Source organism: Aythya ferina (genome assembly GCF_964211825.1).
Source record: "Aythya ferina genome assembly, chromosome: 13".
Taxonomy (NCBI): domain Eukaryota; kingdom Metazoa; phylum Chordata; class Aves; order Anseriformes; family Anatidae; genus Aythya; species Aythya ferina.
The window spans coordinates 9179915-9195352 of NC_140311.1; the positions used below are offsets into that span (position 1 = coordinate 9179915).

At 39.8% G+C, this 15438-nt stretch overlaps 1 protein-coding gene and 1 long non-coding RNA gene across 19 annotated transcripts in view; both read right to left on the bottom strand.

Moving 5' to 3' along the window:
• The window catches only part of HTR2C (5-hydroxytryptamine receptor 2C), a 223107-nt gene that overhangs the window by 25497 nt on the left and 182172 nt on the right, over window positions 1-15438 (bottom strand). For 17 of the 18 annotated variants that reach the window (XM_084534460.1, XM_084534470.1, XM_084534455.1 and 14 more), the window contains one exon: window positions 13645-14287. In XM_084534460.1, the coding sequence (XP_084390586.1) occupies window positions 13645-14032 (388 nt within the window). In that variant the 5' untranslated portion in view covers window positions 14033-14287. Of the gene's footprint in view, window positions 1-13644; window positions 14288-15438 lie in introns of those variants that run through there. The other variant, XM_084534464.1, reaches the window with a different exon arrangement.
• Window positions 1407-2805, bottom strand: LOC311443884. The gene is made up of 3 exons (XR_014697553.1): window positions 2411-2805; window positions 2192-2299; window positions 1407-1426 (listed from the first exon to the last, which is right to left on the bottom strand). It is a non-coding gene; the product is annotated as an uncharacterized lncRNA (long non-coding RNA).

Below are 15438 nucleotides of genomic sequence, written 5' to 3' on the forward strand. Positions count from 1 at the left end.
TTTCACAAAATTCTACCCATAACACAGTACAGTAGAAGCAACAAATATAAGATGTACTCAAAAACACCAAGTAGCAGAATGCTGGCATGAAGCATCTATCTACAAGCAACAACAGACTTCTCCAGTGAATACAGAGAGTAATTTCCACAGAGAACAAAGATGAGACAGTTTTTCAATTACATGTTAAGTCAGGAGTGGGTATAGAAATATAGCTGACCATCCGTAGAGTCCTTCTGCATTTCCCGTTATGTTCTCCAATATCTGCAGCTGTAGCCAGCACAGGAAAATGAGCCATATGTTAATCTTTACAACAGACTGCAAGTAGGACTGTTCCTGGAAATTGTAACTGCTTGTTGGCAAGTGCTGAAAAACACATGCGACTAACTAGTTCCTCATCCGAATTTCACTCTGCTAGGGTGAGTGAGAAGAGATAGCAAGAACTAGGCATGAGATAATATATTCTAGATATTTGGTGTGTGAGCATGTTACTAGATTTAGCTGCAAGCAGCTTCTAGGAGAGGAAGCAGGGGACTTTATGGGTAACAGAAAATAAAAGCCATAACTGGTATGGTATATTCAAGATGAACAAAACCAATGAAGCTACCAAGATACACTCCTCTGTGACAGCTCTGATCAGCATTGTGCGGTCACCTCTGATTTTTAAACTCCTTGTCACATATTTGAAGTTTCTAAGTGCAGGATATTGTATTTTCCACATCCCTAAATTAACTTAGTGTTTGGATAAAGATTAGGAGGAGTTACTACCCTTTTCTCAAGTTACTATCCTTTTCTCCCTGCTATTCCATGGAATTCTCATACTCTCTCTCTCTCTCTGTTTACAAAAATCAATAGAAGCAAATGTCAATCCTCACGCAGCTCCCTTGCTCGCTGAGCAGATGCTGCTGGAGCATCAGGCTTTGTGGTGCAGCTGCAGAGGCGGTGCACATATTAGCTGGGTCTCTCTCCAGATGGTCAACAGATTCTGAAAATGAGGAAGGCCCAAGCTACAGCTGAAGCTAAACTCAGGTGAGGTTTGCAAAAGGATACCTAAGCTGGGACTAGCACCCATAACTCAGATAAAGTCCTTGCAAGAAGCTATCTGAGGTGAATATGTATATATATATATCTTAATAGATTTGTTATACATAGTATGTACATATTTGTGTGTGTATATATACATGTACAATGATATATACTAAAATGAATTCAGCCTTTGTCAAATGTCTGCAATTATCATTAAATCATTTCCCTCTATTTAAAAAAAAAATAAAAATATTTCAACATACCCAAGGAAGAGTTTGTGTGGCCTCTGGCGTAGGGACCCAGAGGTGCTGCTGTTCTTCCTCCCAGATGAGGCTAAATTTGTCTGTGGGAAACACACTAGCTGTCTTCATTTGACTTGTTATCTTGTCAATCCACCTGGCACCTTTACAAAGCAGCAAGTTTCTCTCTCAAGTAGTTTATTGTCATAGGGTCTATATGTTTATATAAAATAATTCCTTTTTTTTTTTTTTTCTCATTGTATTGTATCAATTTCTGATTTGCTACAAAACATGTAAGTTTTTATTTCTTTTCAACTAACCTCATAAAAGTTAACTACAATGAGGCAATGAGCTTACAGAGCTACTAGTGGAGCTAACAGGCTACCGTCATAAAAAGTAAACAAAGATTCATGCATTTTAAAGCACATTTAGCTTCACTGATCTAGAAGCAAATTGGGCATGAGAAGATTGCACTGACAGCATTAAAACCACTGCTGTATTTAAAGTGAGATTAGTTCTCCTGTAAAACAGAAATGTAAATATACACACTCTAAGTTTTGGGACCCTTAAATTCCTGTGAATTTAAAAACCTTTTTATATTTTCAAAAAAAAAAAAAATAGCAAAAGGGTGAATTTAAAAATATAACTGGATCTACATCCTTATTTGCATTAAATAACATTTAAAGGTGCACCATTCAACATCATTCTAATGAGCCATACTTGAACATGCAAGATTTGTTTTGGATGGGCAATTCTAAAACTGCACTGTGTAGGCAAGACATGCCTGTCCAATTTAAAGTCTAAAATATGAAAAGTAGCTCCCTAAATGAATGCAGCATACATGCTGTGGGTAAATTAGAAATCTGTAAGGCCATATATTCAGCTATCATAAGTAGGAATTACTCCACTGAGATCACAGAGTATTTTACCTTTTCCCTTCATCTTTCAGCAATTTGGAAGGAGGCTGAAGCTGGACTCCATTGGTCTTTTCTGCCACATTTGTAGAGGCTGCCAAAGAAATATCCTCACTGAGATGCCTGGGGAATATTTTACATGGTTAGCTCTTACCTAGGACTGCTTCCAGGGGGTGTTTTGGGGTAAGACTGGAAGTAATGCAGAAAACTTGCCTCCATTTAGCAAGTGCCCACCTGAGTCTCTGTATCAGAAGCCTGCTCTGCAACCTACTCTCCTTTCCAGTTACCTTCTGACTTTATTTCAGACCATAGCCCTTAAATAGTTTAGAGATGATGACTTGTGACTTCTTGCTGTGACAGTGGAAATACTAACAGATTTCCCTGGATAAAACTGCTAAGAAGAAGCAACCCAGTTTACTGAGTTTTGAAGGAAAGTTACAAGGCTCATCTACTTCTCCTTATAAAGTACAAAGGGACATGGAGGTTTTGCTTTTTTCACACTGCAATGTTAGAATTTTCTATTTAAAAACTGCTGCTTGCAGGAAAAGTTGAGGTTGGCAAAGATATGAATTTTGGATTGATAATAAGGTGCTCAGAGATTTGTCATGGCTTTCTGTTGCTACATGCTGTCACATACAGATCCTGGCTTCAGCATCCCAACAGCAGGCAGACCTGAAAGGAAACAGAATCTGGAAAATAGAAGATATGACTGCAATAGCTCTGTCTTACTAATACCTAGTAGAAAACAACAGGACACTGTGAGTCAGAAAGTCCTTTTAACTCCTTATTCCTGTGAGATCAAGAAACTCTCCTTAGAGTCTGTGATTTCATTTTTCTATTTGGATCATGCAAAATATGATTTATTTTTCTAAGATGAATTTGCTGCCTCTGCCTTTTTATTTATTTATTTAACTCCAATTAATCAACCAAACAAAAAATCTCAACAGTCTCAGCCAATCAAGGGCCCAGAGGAGATGGACTTTCTCTTCTTCCAGCAGGAAACAGAAAAGGAAAAAAAAAAGAGGGAGCACCAACCTCACAAAGCCAACACAAAGGTTAATCACAAGCAGCTTTTTATCCCAAAATACATAAGCAAGTGAATGTCCATTGAAATACTCTTTAGGATCAGGCCCTGCAGACTGAGAGCAAATTTCAGAACTGAACTACATATTTTGCACTACACGATGTTACGTTATCTTATTGGTACTGGTGCCAGCTAATTTCTCTTACCTACAGGTGTCATAAAGTTTTAATGGGAGAGTTGCCCATGCTTAGTATGATGGTGCTGAAAACTAATAAGCTGAAATGCCATGAAGGGACCTGCATTGCAGTGGTAGAGATTTTCTTATATTCAAAAGAGATCAGTTGTTTCAAAGAGAACATCTGGGACCCTTGTAGATGAAGGATGCTGCAGTAGTTGTGCCAACAGCAACAGCCATGACCATGCACAAGGAGTGTAAAGAGGGCTGGAGGATGCAGAGAGTACTCTGGAAAAAGCCCCAGGCTGTCTGAACTTGCTGCCAATGTTCTCACTGACTTCAGCATGGTCAGAATCTCCCCTACTATATTTTGTAGGAAACCATTCCCCAGATCCGAATCACGCAATGTTTCCCTACCTGAAGTCTGCTACAACTGATCACAATAAATGAGGCAAAAAAAAAGTAATATTTAGAAAATAAAACTGAGGATGTTCTTTAGCATTCTTATTTTCTATTTTTCTACATTAAAAAGAAAAAAAATAAAAGAAAAAAGAAAAAGACTTCTCTTTTCTACTTGACAACTCACCAGCTCACCTTTAAGCTCAGATATACAAATTCATGCTTTCATGCAGCATTTTTCAGATTAACACAATTGATTTTGTTCAGGTCTTTCTGCAAGAGGCACCATCTACCAAAACGTCTGTCAAACCCCCAGGATAAATGATGAGCAGCATCCCTCACAACCTGTGAAAATTAGGGCCACAAGCACATTTGCCTGAAAGGAAGGGATTAACTCTGAGCCTGACAGTGCTGCAGTTTGCTGAGATTATTGAATAGTGCATGTGTGGATTGCTCACACCTGAGACCCAGCACCACCAGAGTGCTCTGGCCTGGGATGCTTGCACAGCCATTGACACCCTTGTGGTACAGCGGCTCTCTCAGATGTGCATCCCACCCTTGGGTGTGTACCCAGGAATTCTTATCCCCTCATTCTCTCCAGCAGGCTGACATTTAATTAAATCTATAACGAGGTGATTCAAAGGGTGTGCAACCAATAAGCACTCTAGCAGCCCAGAGAAAGCAGCTATGCAACCCTTTGTGTGACCAGGCTTCTTGATCAGTCACCAGAAACAGAAAATGTTGGATGTTTTTTGTGCTGTGTTCAGTTATTCCTGGACTGCACAGCCCAAGCTCCATGCACAGCAGCGTTATCCCCAGCAGATAGGAGGCTGAAGGCTCCACTAACTCATAGCAGGCAAAGTAACTGGTTACTTAACAGCCAGAGGTTAGGAGAAGCAAAAGAACATGTTTAAGAATGAGAAAAAAAAAAAATCTCTGTTGTTTCATCCTAAAGCTGGCATGTGGGCAAGATCGTCTTGTCAATGGAAATGAACACGGGGAGGATAATAAAAAATTTTGCTGCCTACACTGAGAAGAAGGATGAAGGCAACACTAAACAATACGCAGGCAGCACAGAGCAGAGAAATAACGAGAAAGAGGCAGTTGGTTAAAAAAAAAAGTAATCATTCTGCCTCTGTATCTGACAGCAGAAATTGGTCTTCAGAACCCCATAAATTGATGCTCCGCAATGTGGATTATAGGTGAGTTCAAATTTGTAACAGGGGCCTGGCACAAAATTTCCAGGCCCTACCCACAGCACATAAGAAGAGCAGCATTCAAACTCTCTTAAAGTTGTCATTGATTTATGTCAGGAAAATCTTTTTTGCTACATCACCCTGGTCCAGAGTTCAGCAGCATGGGAAGCAAGATTAGAAACCTGAGGCCAGGGTTCCTCTGCTCTCCTGAACAATGAGGGAAGTCTCACTGTGTGCAAGCAAACCTGAGCAATGCTGAAGTGATGGGCCAGAGACTTGCAGGGAGCAGCTGAAAGATGCACAGTTCAGCTCAGAGTGGGAGCTTGGACATAGCTGTCTTCGTTGCTATCAGAGACAGATGTGGTGATCTCCTTCCTTGGAGGATGGCACTTGCTGATCACAGAAACTGGGTTCTTGTTAACACAGGCTCTGGAGATTTGGCCAGTTTATAGCACATGCCTGCATTTATTTTCATTCAGCATTGGAATAAACATAAGAACTTTTGAAGATTTATGAAAAATAGAGTTATGTTAAAATTAAACATGTCCAAGACTGAAATTCTACTTTATAGATCGAAATAGCTATCAATAGATTGATATGCCTTAGTGATTATGTTAGTAGAAATGTTTTTAATTTTTGTACAACAGGTCACTGTGAAGCAGATAGAATGGGACTCAGATTCACACACAATGAAAAAATATTTCACCAGCAATGAGAAAAATCCTATTTCTCTTTCATCTTCCCAGGAGAAATGCCATAGAAATGGATATACTTCTGTAGAGTTCTCAGTTTTGGCAACAAAACATATTTCATTTAAAAAAAAAATATTGAGACAAAAGCATTCAGTGCAGCTCTAGCTGTCATGACACACTCACTTGGGAAGCTATGCATTCTCCAGAGCTGACAGGACTCCTGAATACAGGGTTCAGCAGGCTGATTTGGGTATGACAACCCGGAGAGGCCCTTCCTTGCTGCCTGCTCCTATGCCATGCAAGGCATCAAGTGGTACGCAGCACAACAGAGACCAGGCTCCCCTGAGCTACAGCAAAGCAGGAAGAGGAGAGAGGCAGCTACCCCGAGTGAAGCATTCACTTCCAGAGCAAGTAATGAATAACAGCATTCATTTTCAAACAGAAAGCGCATAGAAGTACACCTTGTGCAACATAACCTTCATTCCTGTAACTGGAGTTAATGAAGCCTTGCCGAGAGCCCAGGAGGGACACTTGTGCATTCATTACAGCCGGTTATTAACAACCAGTTCACTTGTCCTACCTTGGGTAACAGATGGTAGTGCAGGCAAGATGGATATTAAAACATCATGGACGTTGTCTGACAGTTATGGTTGGCTGCACCTATGCACTGTTGTCCCACAGTACTTGTATTGACTTTGGCCCATACGTTGCACACAGCAGAGAGCACAGCCCAGGTGGAGACTTGTTGCACTCTGCTCACACAGGCTGGAGGGTAGACTGGAATCATCCTGCCAGATAAACACAGTAGAGACTGCAGACACAAGGAACAGCCCACAATCCACCGCAAGGCTCATTCGGTATGGGGCCAAGGAACTGCTACATAAACTGCACAGGGGAAAGTTGGTCTTGCTCCCACCTTTCTTGTGGCGCACAGGATCTCTGAGGATACAGTTCAGACCGATGCTTGAGGTGCACTACCAGCAAGCGCTGTCAGCTCCTCTCCCTTCTATTATTCTGAAATATATTCCTGACTGTCACAGCCCGCTTGCCATGATAATGTTTCTTCTCACTACAAATATAGCAGATGCTGTTGCTGCAGCCTGCTCAGAGTAAGGTCAGCTGAGGAAGGGAAACATTTCTCCTGAGAGAGAGAAAAGAGCTTCAACACAGAAGATTTAGAGTGGATCCCACAAAATTATTTAAGAAGAATTTACAATGCAAAGTTTTACTGAAATCTGAATTTTTATGGGGCTGGTTCCTGTTATATTAAAAGTGACAGGCCTTCTAAATCTGTCTGTGAAGCTGCAACATGCACAGAAAAAAACAGCTCAGTTACCAATTACCATCTGCCCAAAGAAGTGATGGCAGGTCAGACACTGAACAGTGTTATAATTTTATCTACTAGAAGAAAGCCATATCCTGCAGATGTTGCTTAGAAGTGATACAAGACTACTTTCCAGAGGAGCTAGGAGCATTTCTTGCTCTACTCAGTTTCAGGTTGAGAAGCTGTTCATAAATTCAATCTAATCCAAACTAATGTTTTAACATCATTTTTAAAAAATGTCCAAATGAACAGTCATTCTGCAGGCAGCAAAGACTTCTTTTCATTGTATTTATACAATTTATTTATGACTTGTTTCTTTGCTTGAAAGCATTGTAACCAAAACCCTGAATTGTCTCAAAAGGATAAACTCAGCAGAAAGAAAGCCAAGATACAAGCTTGACCAGGAAACTTTTCAATTACTTTCCTTCCTAGGAAATTCACTGTCCGTGCTGTGTGTCTTGTTTTAAGCAACACAGCAGCTGCTTGCCATGGAGACATCATGGTGGAGCTCAATAGGACTAAAATGGAGCCTGATGGGACTAAAACTTGAAAGAGACTTAGAAAGGAGCATATGAAGAAGCCACTTCAGTTAAATGAATGGATGCTTACTCAGACAACAGAACAATCTGTACAGTCGTTAACAGTGAGATGTTATTTCACTGAAAATGAAAACAAGTTTAAGTCTCTTCTTTCTCTATCAGGGTGTAGCTGTGCCCACAAAAATATCTTTTGTCACTTAAATGCATCAATAAAAAAATACATCCAAATAATGAGGAAGAATAACAGAGGACAAGAATAAGTTAAATTCCTGTGACTATTTTTAAAAACAATTCAGCATTAGTAAAAGCTGCAACAAAATGACTATGAAGTACTGGGGAACACTACTGTCTTTATTTCAAAGTGCTTTGCCCTGCTCAGATGATGCCACTTTCCCCACTAGCCAGGCTTCCACTCTTTATTGTGTTAAGTCCAATCAAAACCACAAACAAGATAAAAAGGCAAAAATAAGGTATGAATAATCTCTGATGAGATCAGAAATGAAATTAAAAAGAAATGAATGTGTATGGAACAAAGCCAGCCCTCGATTTATTGATTAAAAGCTAAAGACTCCTACTGAAAATGTTTTGGGAAGATATTGATGGTAATACATGTGACCAAAGTCAAGCACTGCTCAGAAAGGGCATGTAGAATCACTCCCTCCTCTTGCCAGATATTGTCACCCTCTCCAGTCATGAGCTGGTTTGCTGATTTCAGCTCTTCAGCTCTGATTCTCACTTGACCAGAAGCTATCAAGTTAAAGTTAAGTGGGGTCCTACTGCAATTTCTAAACATGATCAAGAACAGTGTCATCACAAGCATGCGATATTTTCAGGGACTTTGGAAAATCCTACAGGTTAACATTTACTGCCTCAAGACCATCCCTGGAGGTCTTTAAAAGACGTTTAGATGTTGAACTTAGCGATATGGTTTAGTGGAGGACTTGTTAGTGTTAGGTCAGAGGTTGGACTTGATGATCTTGGGGTCTTGAGGTAGACAATTCTGTGATTCTGTAATAAAGATATTTTACAGTTAGGATACAGTATTCAACAGAGAGTATCCAGGAGGCTATTCAGTATTTGTTGTTGTTGTTGTTGGTTTTTTTCCCCACACTCTAACCAAAATTTAAACCTTGGGTAGCAAAAGGGAAGCTTTTACACGGATTCAGGGCATAGCATACAGGGTTAGCTTTCCCAGCAGAAACACAGATATGCCACAACTTAATCCCATTTGTCACAGTACGTAAACAAGCAATTGTTAACAGGGAGAAAATTCAATAGCAGGATACTCAATATCTGAATTAAATTTTGGTATGTATGTGTATATATATGTATGTGTATATATATGTATGTGTATATATATATATATATATATATTTCTGGAAAGTGAGGGAACAATGGAACAACGAGGAAGAATGTTTTCCGATTTCACAGAATTATTGTCCTAGCTTCAGCTGACCCCATCAGTAGCAAAGCTGAGCATGGAGCAGTTAATACTGGCAGTAATGCAGGCAGTTAAGCCAGCTGGAAAGGGAAAGGTCCCCCTCCCCCCTCCCCATTCTCCCCAGAGTGTGTGAATGTACAGTTAGCAGATATGGCAAGAACTGATGGGATGTTTCTCCAACAGAGGGAGGTGCCAGGAGTAATGTGACCCAGGGAGGACAATGTCAAAGCAGTACATCAAAGTGACCTGTTGGAGCCCAGGTCATGGACACAGTGGTCAGGACCAGGTCTCAGATGCTTGATTTACCATTTTTCCAGACCACAAATGGATTTTGAACACAAATTGTTACATTAAATAATAGGCTGATCTCACCGGTTTGATATGTCAGTCATAAACTGATGACTAGATCAGAAAATAAATAGCTGGAACTAAGCCAGGAATTTGTCAGCGGTGGGAGATTGTTAATTAATCCAAGAGTGCCACAGTCACTAGTGCATACATACAACTGCAGTAGTTTAACTCACAGCTATGAATACACTAAAATACACTAAAGGTATTAAGGAAACCTGTAGCTGGTTGACAGCAATAAATACTAACCCATACCTTGAGAGTTATTACTAGAAATCAATAGAAAAAATAAAATAATAAAAACACACAAACACAGAACAACAAAACCACCACAGTGCAGATGTCCCCTGCTCTTGCATCAGCACATTGCTCCATGCTGCATCTTCAGAAAATGACAGGTATCATCAAGGTGTTTGGTATGCCCTGGTTCTGCCAAGGCTACTTGCATTACAAGCACTCCATGTACGCTGTCTGTCCTCTCAGATATTGACTGCATCCAGTAACTTATTCAGCAACACCTTGTCCTTGTCTCACCTGATCAGGTCTCTCTGCAAGATGTTTGCTGCTAATAGCAAGTGCCACCACAAAAGGGCAGAACAGGGTCAGGCAAAATGAGATGGCAGAGCAAGCTGTTTGACTGACAGCTGTTCTGCTTCCCTGCTCCCTTCCATTTGCAGAGGGAATACACAGAGAAGTCTGCTGCAAGTGCTCAGCACATCTCTGTCACCACACAGCAATGATGATAATTAGCAATAATAATAATAATCTGGGTGTAGAGCTGCTCCAGCAGTTGGTGCTAATGGATGCTGCATCTAATAGCAGCCTTCCTGGAAACTGTGTTGGGCCACCAGGATTACACTGGTTTTATTTATTTTTTTGTTTGTTTTGTTTTGTTTTGTTTTGTTTGTTTGTTTGTTTGTTTTTTATTCTCAGAGAGAAGAGAGAGAAGAGTGAAGCCTGGAAACCTGAAGTCTCAGATGAATGTGCTAGCCATTTGTTGGTCAAAATGGCAACTTGTTAGCATCTGTTAACCTGTTGGTCTAGATTCATTAGAACAAACGAAGTTTAATACCTTCTGTAATTGCCAATACAAAGAGACGATGGGTGTTGTCTACTAAAAGTAATGAAGGAATGCAAGAGAAAGATCAGACCTTCCTCTTCTTGCCCGTAGCCACTCCATATCATGCAAACCTGTCATTGCTTTTTGCTAAAACACCCTAAGGAGCAGGTCTCCATTTGTTGTCAGAAGTTCCACTACTAGCAGAATAGCTGATACCCTCACAGGTCACACCAATATTTTTAGCTACATCTGAAATTTCTCCATTGAGATTAAACACTGCTTTAATTTCTCATTTACTCTTCCTGATGCATGTTCATTAATTAACAAAGTAATTTGTTTAATTCTTTAGGAATTACATGCCATGGAAAATGTTCCAAGTTGTCAAAAGCAAGTCATCTATTAGTCCAAGACATTTAAGAAAGACTAATTGATAAATATATCAGAGCACAGACTAATTGGTGAAAAATCCAGAATAATGTATCCTGCCATCACTTTCTTTGTAATAAGGATCTGAAATTAACTGACAACTTGATTTTTACTTCTTTAAAAAAAAAAAAAAACAAAAAAAAAAACAACACAAAGACAAATACAACAACAAAAAAACACACTAAAAACCAGAAATCTTTGTGGATGGTGTCTATTCAATTTTCTGGTTATGCTTCAAGTGAAGTCTACTTCATTAATCTCATTAAATGAAAATTAAGGAAATGAACCCACTCTGCAAATTAGAATTTATCATTGGGATTCAGAGAGCTGATGTGGAAACTTAAAAGCAACTTAATCACTTGTCTATTTATTACATATATTTTTTAAGGTTACTTTCTGATTACATAAATTAAAAGTAACTTCTCCAAATCTGGAAGAGATCTATTGCATACACTTCCCCATACAGCAGCTTTTGAAGAGGCTGGTGCCACAGTGTATAGACTGTAGAGAATATACAGGTCAAAATACACAGAATAAAGATGACTGAACATTCACAATTACGCCTCGAAGACATGTCTTTAGCCCCAGACACTCTCAGAAGAATTCTGCTCAAGTATGAATATCCCCTCTCCTGTCCCCTCCCTTAATCACTGGTATTGGTTTGTGTGCTACCACAGTAAACAATACAAAACCTATTAAAGTATTTGTATAACTTTTCTTGACCTCTAGCATTTTGTAAGTGTGATAAAGCCCAACATCCTCCTGGCCACTGTGGTGTCTAAAGTGCTTGCAGAAGAAGGACCAACTTTCTAAAAGGTATAACTCCAAGGAGACTAAGTTAAGAAACTCTGTGTTCCACAAGAGACAGATTTTGTCCTCACAACCAGCACATGTAATGGTGGAGTGATACAACTTATGACAGACTCAGGAATAAGTGGACAATCTGCAGGGGTTAACAAGTTTCACAAGATTTCTGGAGGCTCACTTCCACGCTGCACTTTCCCAAAATGGAGCTTTTCCTCCTCCCCATGCAAAGCCTGAATGTGGTAGCCCAGCAAGGGCTACCCAGGCAGCCCAAGCACGGTTCTGACAGTCCATGGCTCCTCTGAGGTAACAGCAGCTATTCTCGTTTCTCACAGTATTTCCATAGTTTTTCCAAATAAAAGCTTTGCAAAAGTCTACTTAGTGTGGTATGCCTGCAGAGAAGTGTTTAGGCCACCACCAGCTAATATTAGTGCTCTGGTAGGAAAAAAAAAAAAAAAAGAAAAAAAAAAGAAATAGTTGCAATTCGTCTTCAGGTCAATGATATTTACTTGCCTATAAATATGTAGCATGCTTTATACCTTTAAATGACCTTAAGGAATAATTTTTGAGGAACAACAGAAAATCTATTTCCATTAGTTTCCCAAGACTCAGAAGGTATGTACGTATGTGCATCACTTCCATAAATTTGCCTTTTTAGAGTCACTGGGTAACCCAGAATTTATGCAAGTGCAGGTCAATCAAATAATTCAGTATTTATATGCCATCTTTCAAGCTCCAGAGAACCAGAGGAAAATGCTAAAAATAAAACACATGTGTTGTAATTTGCAGAAGATTTAGAGATGGAACTATTCTGACAGTCCAAAATAAAAGGCTTTATGCATAAGAACTCAATGGCTAGGTCTGTATCTAAATCACATATTGATTTAACTCACTGTAGACAAGTTATATAAGCTTTGGAATAATGTATGCTTGATCAATGTGTTTTAGAAATGAATCTCTGTCCAATTTAATCATTTAGGCAAGTGAAGAAGTCACATAAATATCCCTACTTTTTACTTTATAGGACAGTAAACCAATTTCTAATCAAATCAGTAAGTAAACAGCATTATTTATTTCCAAGAAATATCAATATTACAATACTTTTCAAAGAAAATCTGAAAACAGACTTCAAAAATGATTAAATGCTATATATTAAATGGACACACACTATCTTGATACATGTATATACAAACATGATGATCAGATACAGAAACAAATGCAATATCCCTTTGTAATATACACAAGCAGGGAGTCCTAGGATTCAGAGTCTCAGACAGATAAGAGAGTTGGATGTGGTAGATGTTTCACTCTTCTGAAATTCTAACAGTGGTCCTATACGGCACTGTTGCTCTAACACAGTGCAGGAAAAATGCCTCACTGCAGAGCAAATGCACTGACCCTAATACAGGAGGGAAGGGTCACACAGCAACAATGAACACGTATACATGTATGTCTCACAGTTTTAAAACAAAGGAAGTTGTTCTCAGGTTAGGGGAAAATTGAGGCACAGAAAGGCAAAATGACTCCCTATAAGGCACAATGCAAGCTCAGCTCAGGCAATAAATACCAAGAACATCTGAGTGCCAAATCTACCAGTGCAAAACTCCTTTCTAAGTTATTGCTCAAATCCCACTGATGCCAGTGGGATTCAAGCTCAAGGACAGACTGACCTGACTTAGAGCTGGGTCAGCTATGACCACACACACAGCCTTCCCTGGAGCTCTTGGTTGCTAGCTAATTTTGGGACAGATCAATGGAGAAGGCAAAAAGCTGACTCAGTGCTGCAGCTTCTCAAGGTGGTCTTGGCAATAAAAACCAACACTGATACAGTTCACAGTTTATTCCAGCAGCAAGGAAACAAGCACTGCTCCTGGCACTGCCCTGCCCTCACCCAGCAGAGCCTGACCCTTATCAGAGATCCATGGCCAAGTCTACACTGATACAGCTACCAATGCATGATAAACTGGGCAACGCAGATTGCTGCAGCCTCAGGGGTGCCCTGTGAAAGCATACAGCTGAAAAAGGAGGGAAGCCACTTACCGTACAGGACTGCAATGAGCGACACGGGCATGACCAGGATACCCACCAGCATGTCTGCCACTGCCAAGGACATCAGGAAGAAGTTTGTGGCGTTCTGCAATTTCTTCTCCAAGGACACAGCCATAATTACCAGTATGTTCCCCCCAATGGTAAGCAGAATGATGACCAAGATCAAGAGGGCCGGCCAGTTCTTCTCTCTCACCGACATCCGAGAGACTTCGCCCTTCTCAGAGGCATTAAGAGGATCAGATGTAGGCAAACTCTGATTCAGAGTCAAATTGCTGCTTAAAGACCAAGCCATGAGACCACCATGCAAACTAAAATCCAGTGTAACAGACACTGTTGTCAAGCTGAGTAATATTCCAGTGCTACTTAAAGTGCTCATCATCTGGTACTGCTTAATCTGTCTCTTAACTCTTCCTCAGAGATGATGCCTTTTCCAAAGTTTGGGTCCAAATTAGATGTCGAACTTCACAAAACCTGAGCCAGAAAATCATTTGATCTTCCATTGTGAAACAAACCATACAGAAGTTAATGTGGAGCTCTTCTAGTTTCCTTGTATGAAGCAGAAGGTGACCACTGACCAGCAACCTTCAGGGAAAGTAGACTTTGCAATCTCCAGCAGATTTCCAGGTCCACCATTCTGAAAAGGAAAGAAAAATTGCATCCTTCACTGAAATCGCAGTGTACGAAACACCTTTTTTTTTATTCCCATGCAAGTGACATTCTTATTCTCTCTCTTCCTGCTGGCTAGGATGTTCTACAGACTGCAAGTAACTTATCTTATGGGTACAGACTATGCTTACAATCATGAGGGAGAGAGGAAGAGAATCACATCAGTGTGCTCTGGCTGGTTAAAAGCTGATTATCACTAATTAAATGTTTTGTGAAACCTGCAAAGGCAAATATGAAGAGCAAAATATGTTTCAATTGATAGCCACTTCACAGATACTCTGCCGCTGTGTAAAATAGTAATTGCTTGAAATTCCAACCAATCCAGATAGCACAGCCAAAGCACTGTGTAAACCATCACCTTAAACGGAAATGTTTAAATATATTTTGCACATTTTGAGATAAATAACAGGTGTTGTAAAAACACTCAGATATAAGTGATTAACTGACATAATAATAAAAAACATAGTGTTTTACTTTGAAATAAATGGTATATAAGACCCAACGAATATCAGGTAACAGTATACAATGCTATGTTGTCAATCTCTCCAAATAAGCAGATAACATAAATGCATGGAAGAAAAAAGACAAACTTTCATAAGAGCTGAGCAGATATTTCTGCTCTTCTTTCCCGTGCTGCTGTGCTGATCACTGGCAAACAGAGTCCCACCAGCCTGCCCAGCAGGAATACTGCCCAGCAGGAAAGTATCAGCTACTTTGTCAGGCTGCAGGATAGATTTCCTCCAAGTATCTCACATGATTTTTGCTTCTTCACAAGTTAGTTGACAGAAAAGGCAAGTCAGATTATCTCTGCTGACCGCCTGTGTAATACAAGCCAGTAAGCATCACACTGCTGCCTCTGAAGGAGTCCATTAGCCTCATCCATTGACCTAATTCAGCAAATTAAACATATTCTTAATAGCAGGTAAATACTTTACAGCCACTAACATTGAGGGGATTTATCCCCAGCCCTGGTTAAATCATATCCTCAGGAAAACAATTGTTTCAACTGCTAATACTGTAAAAATGATGAAAAAAAACAGCTTTGTTATTCATTTCCACCACATCAGAAGCAGGATCCTAACAACGGGAAGAACTGTGTAGTGCACAGAATAGGACTAA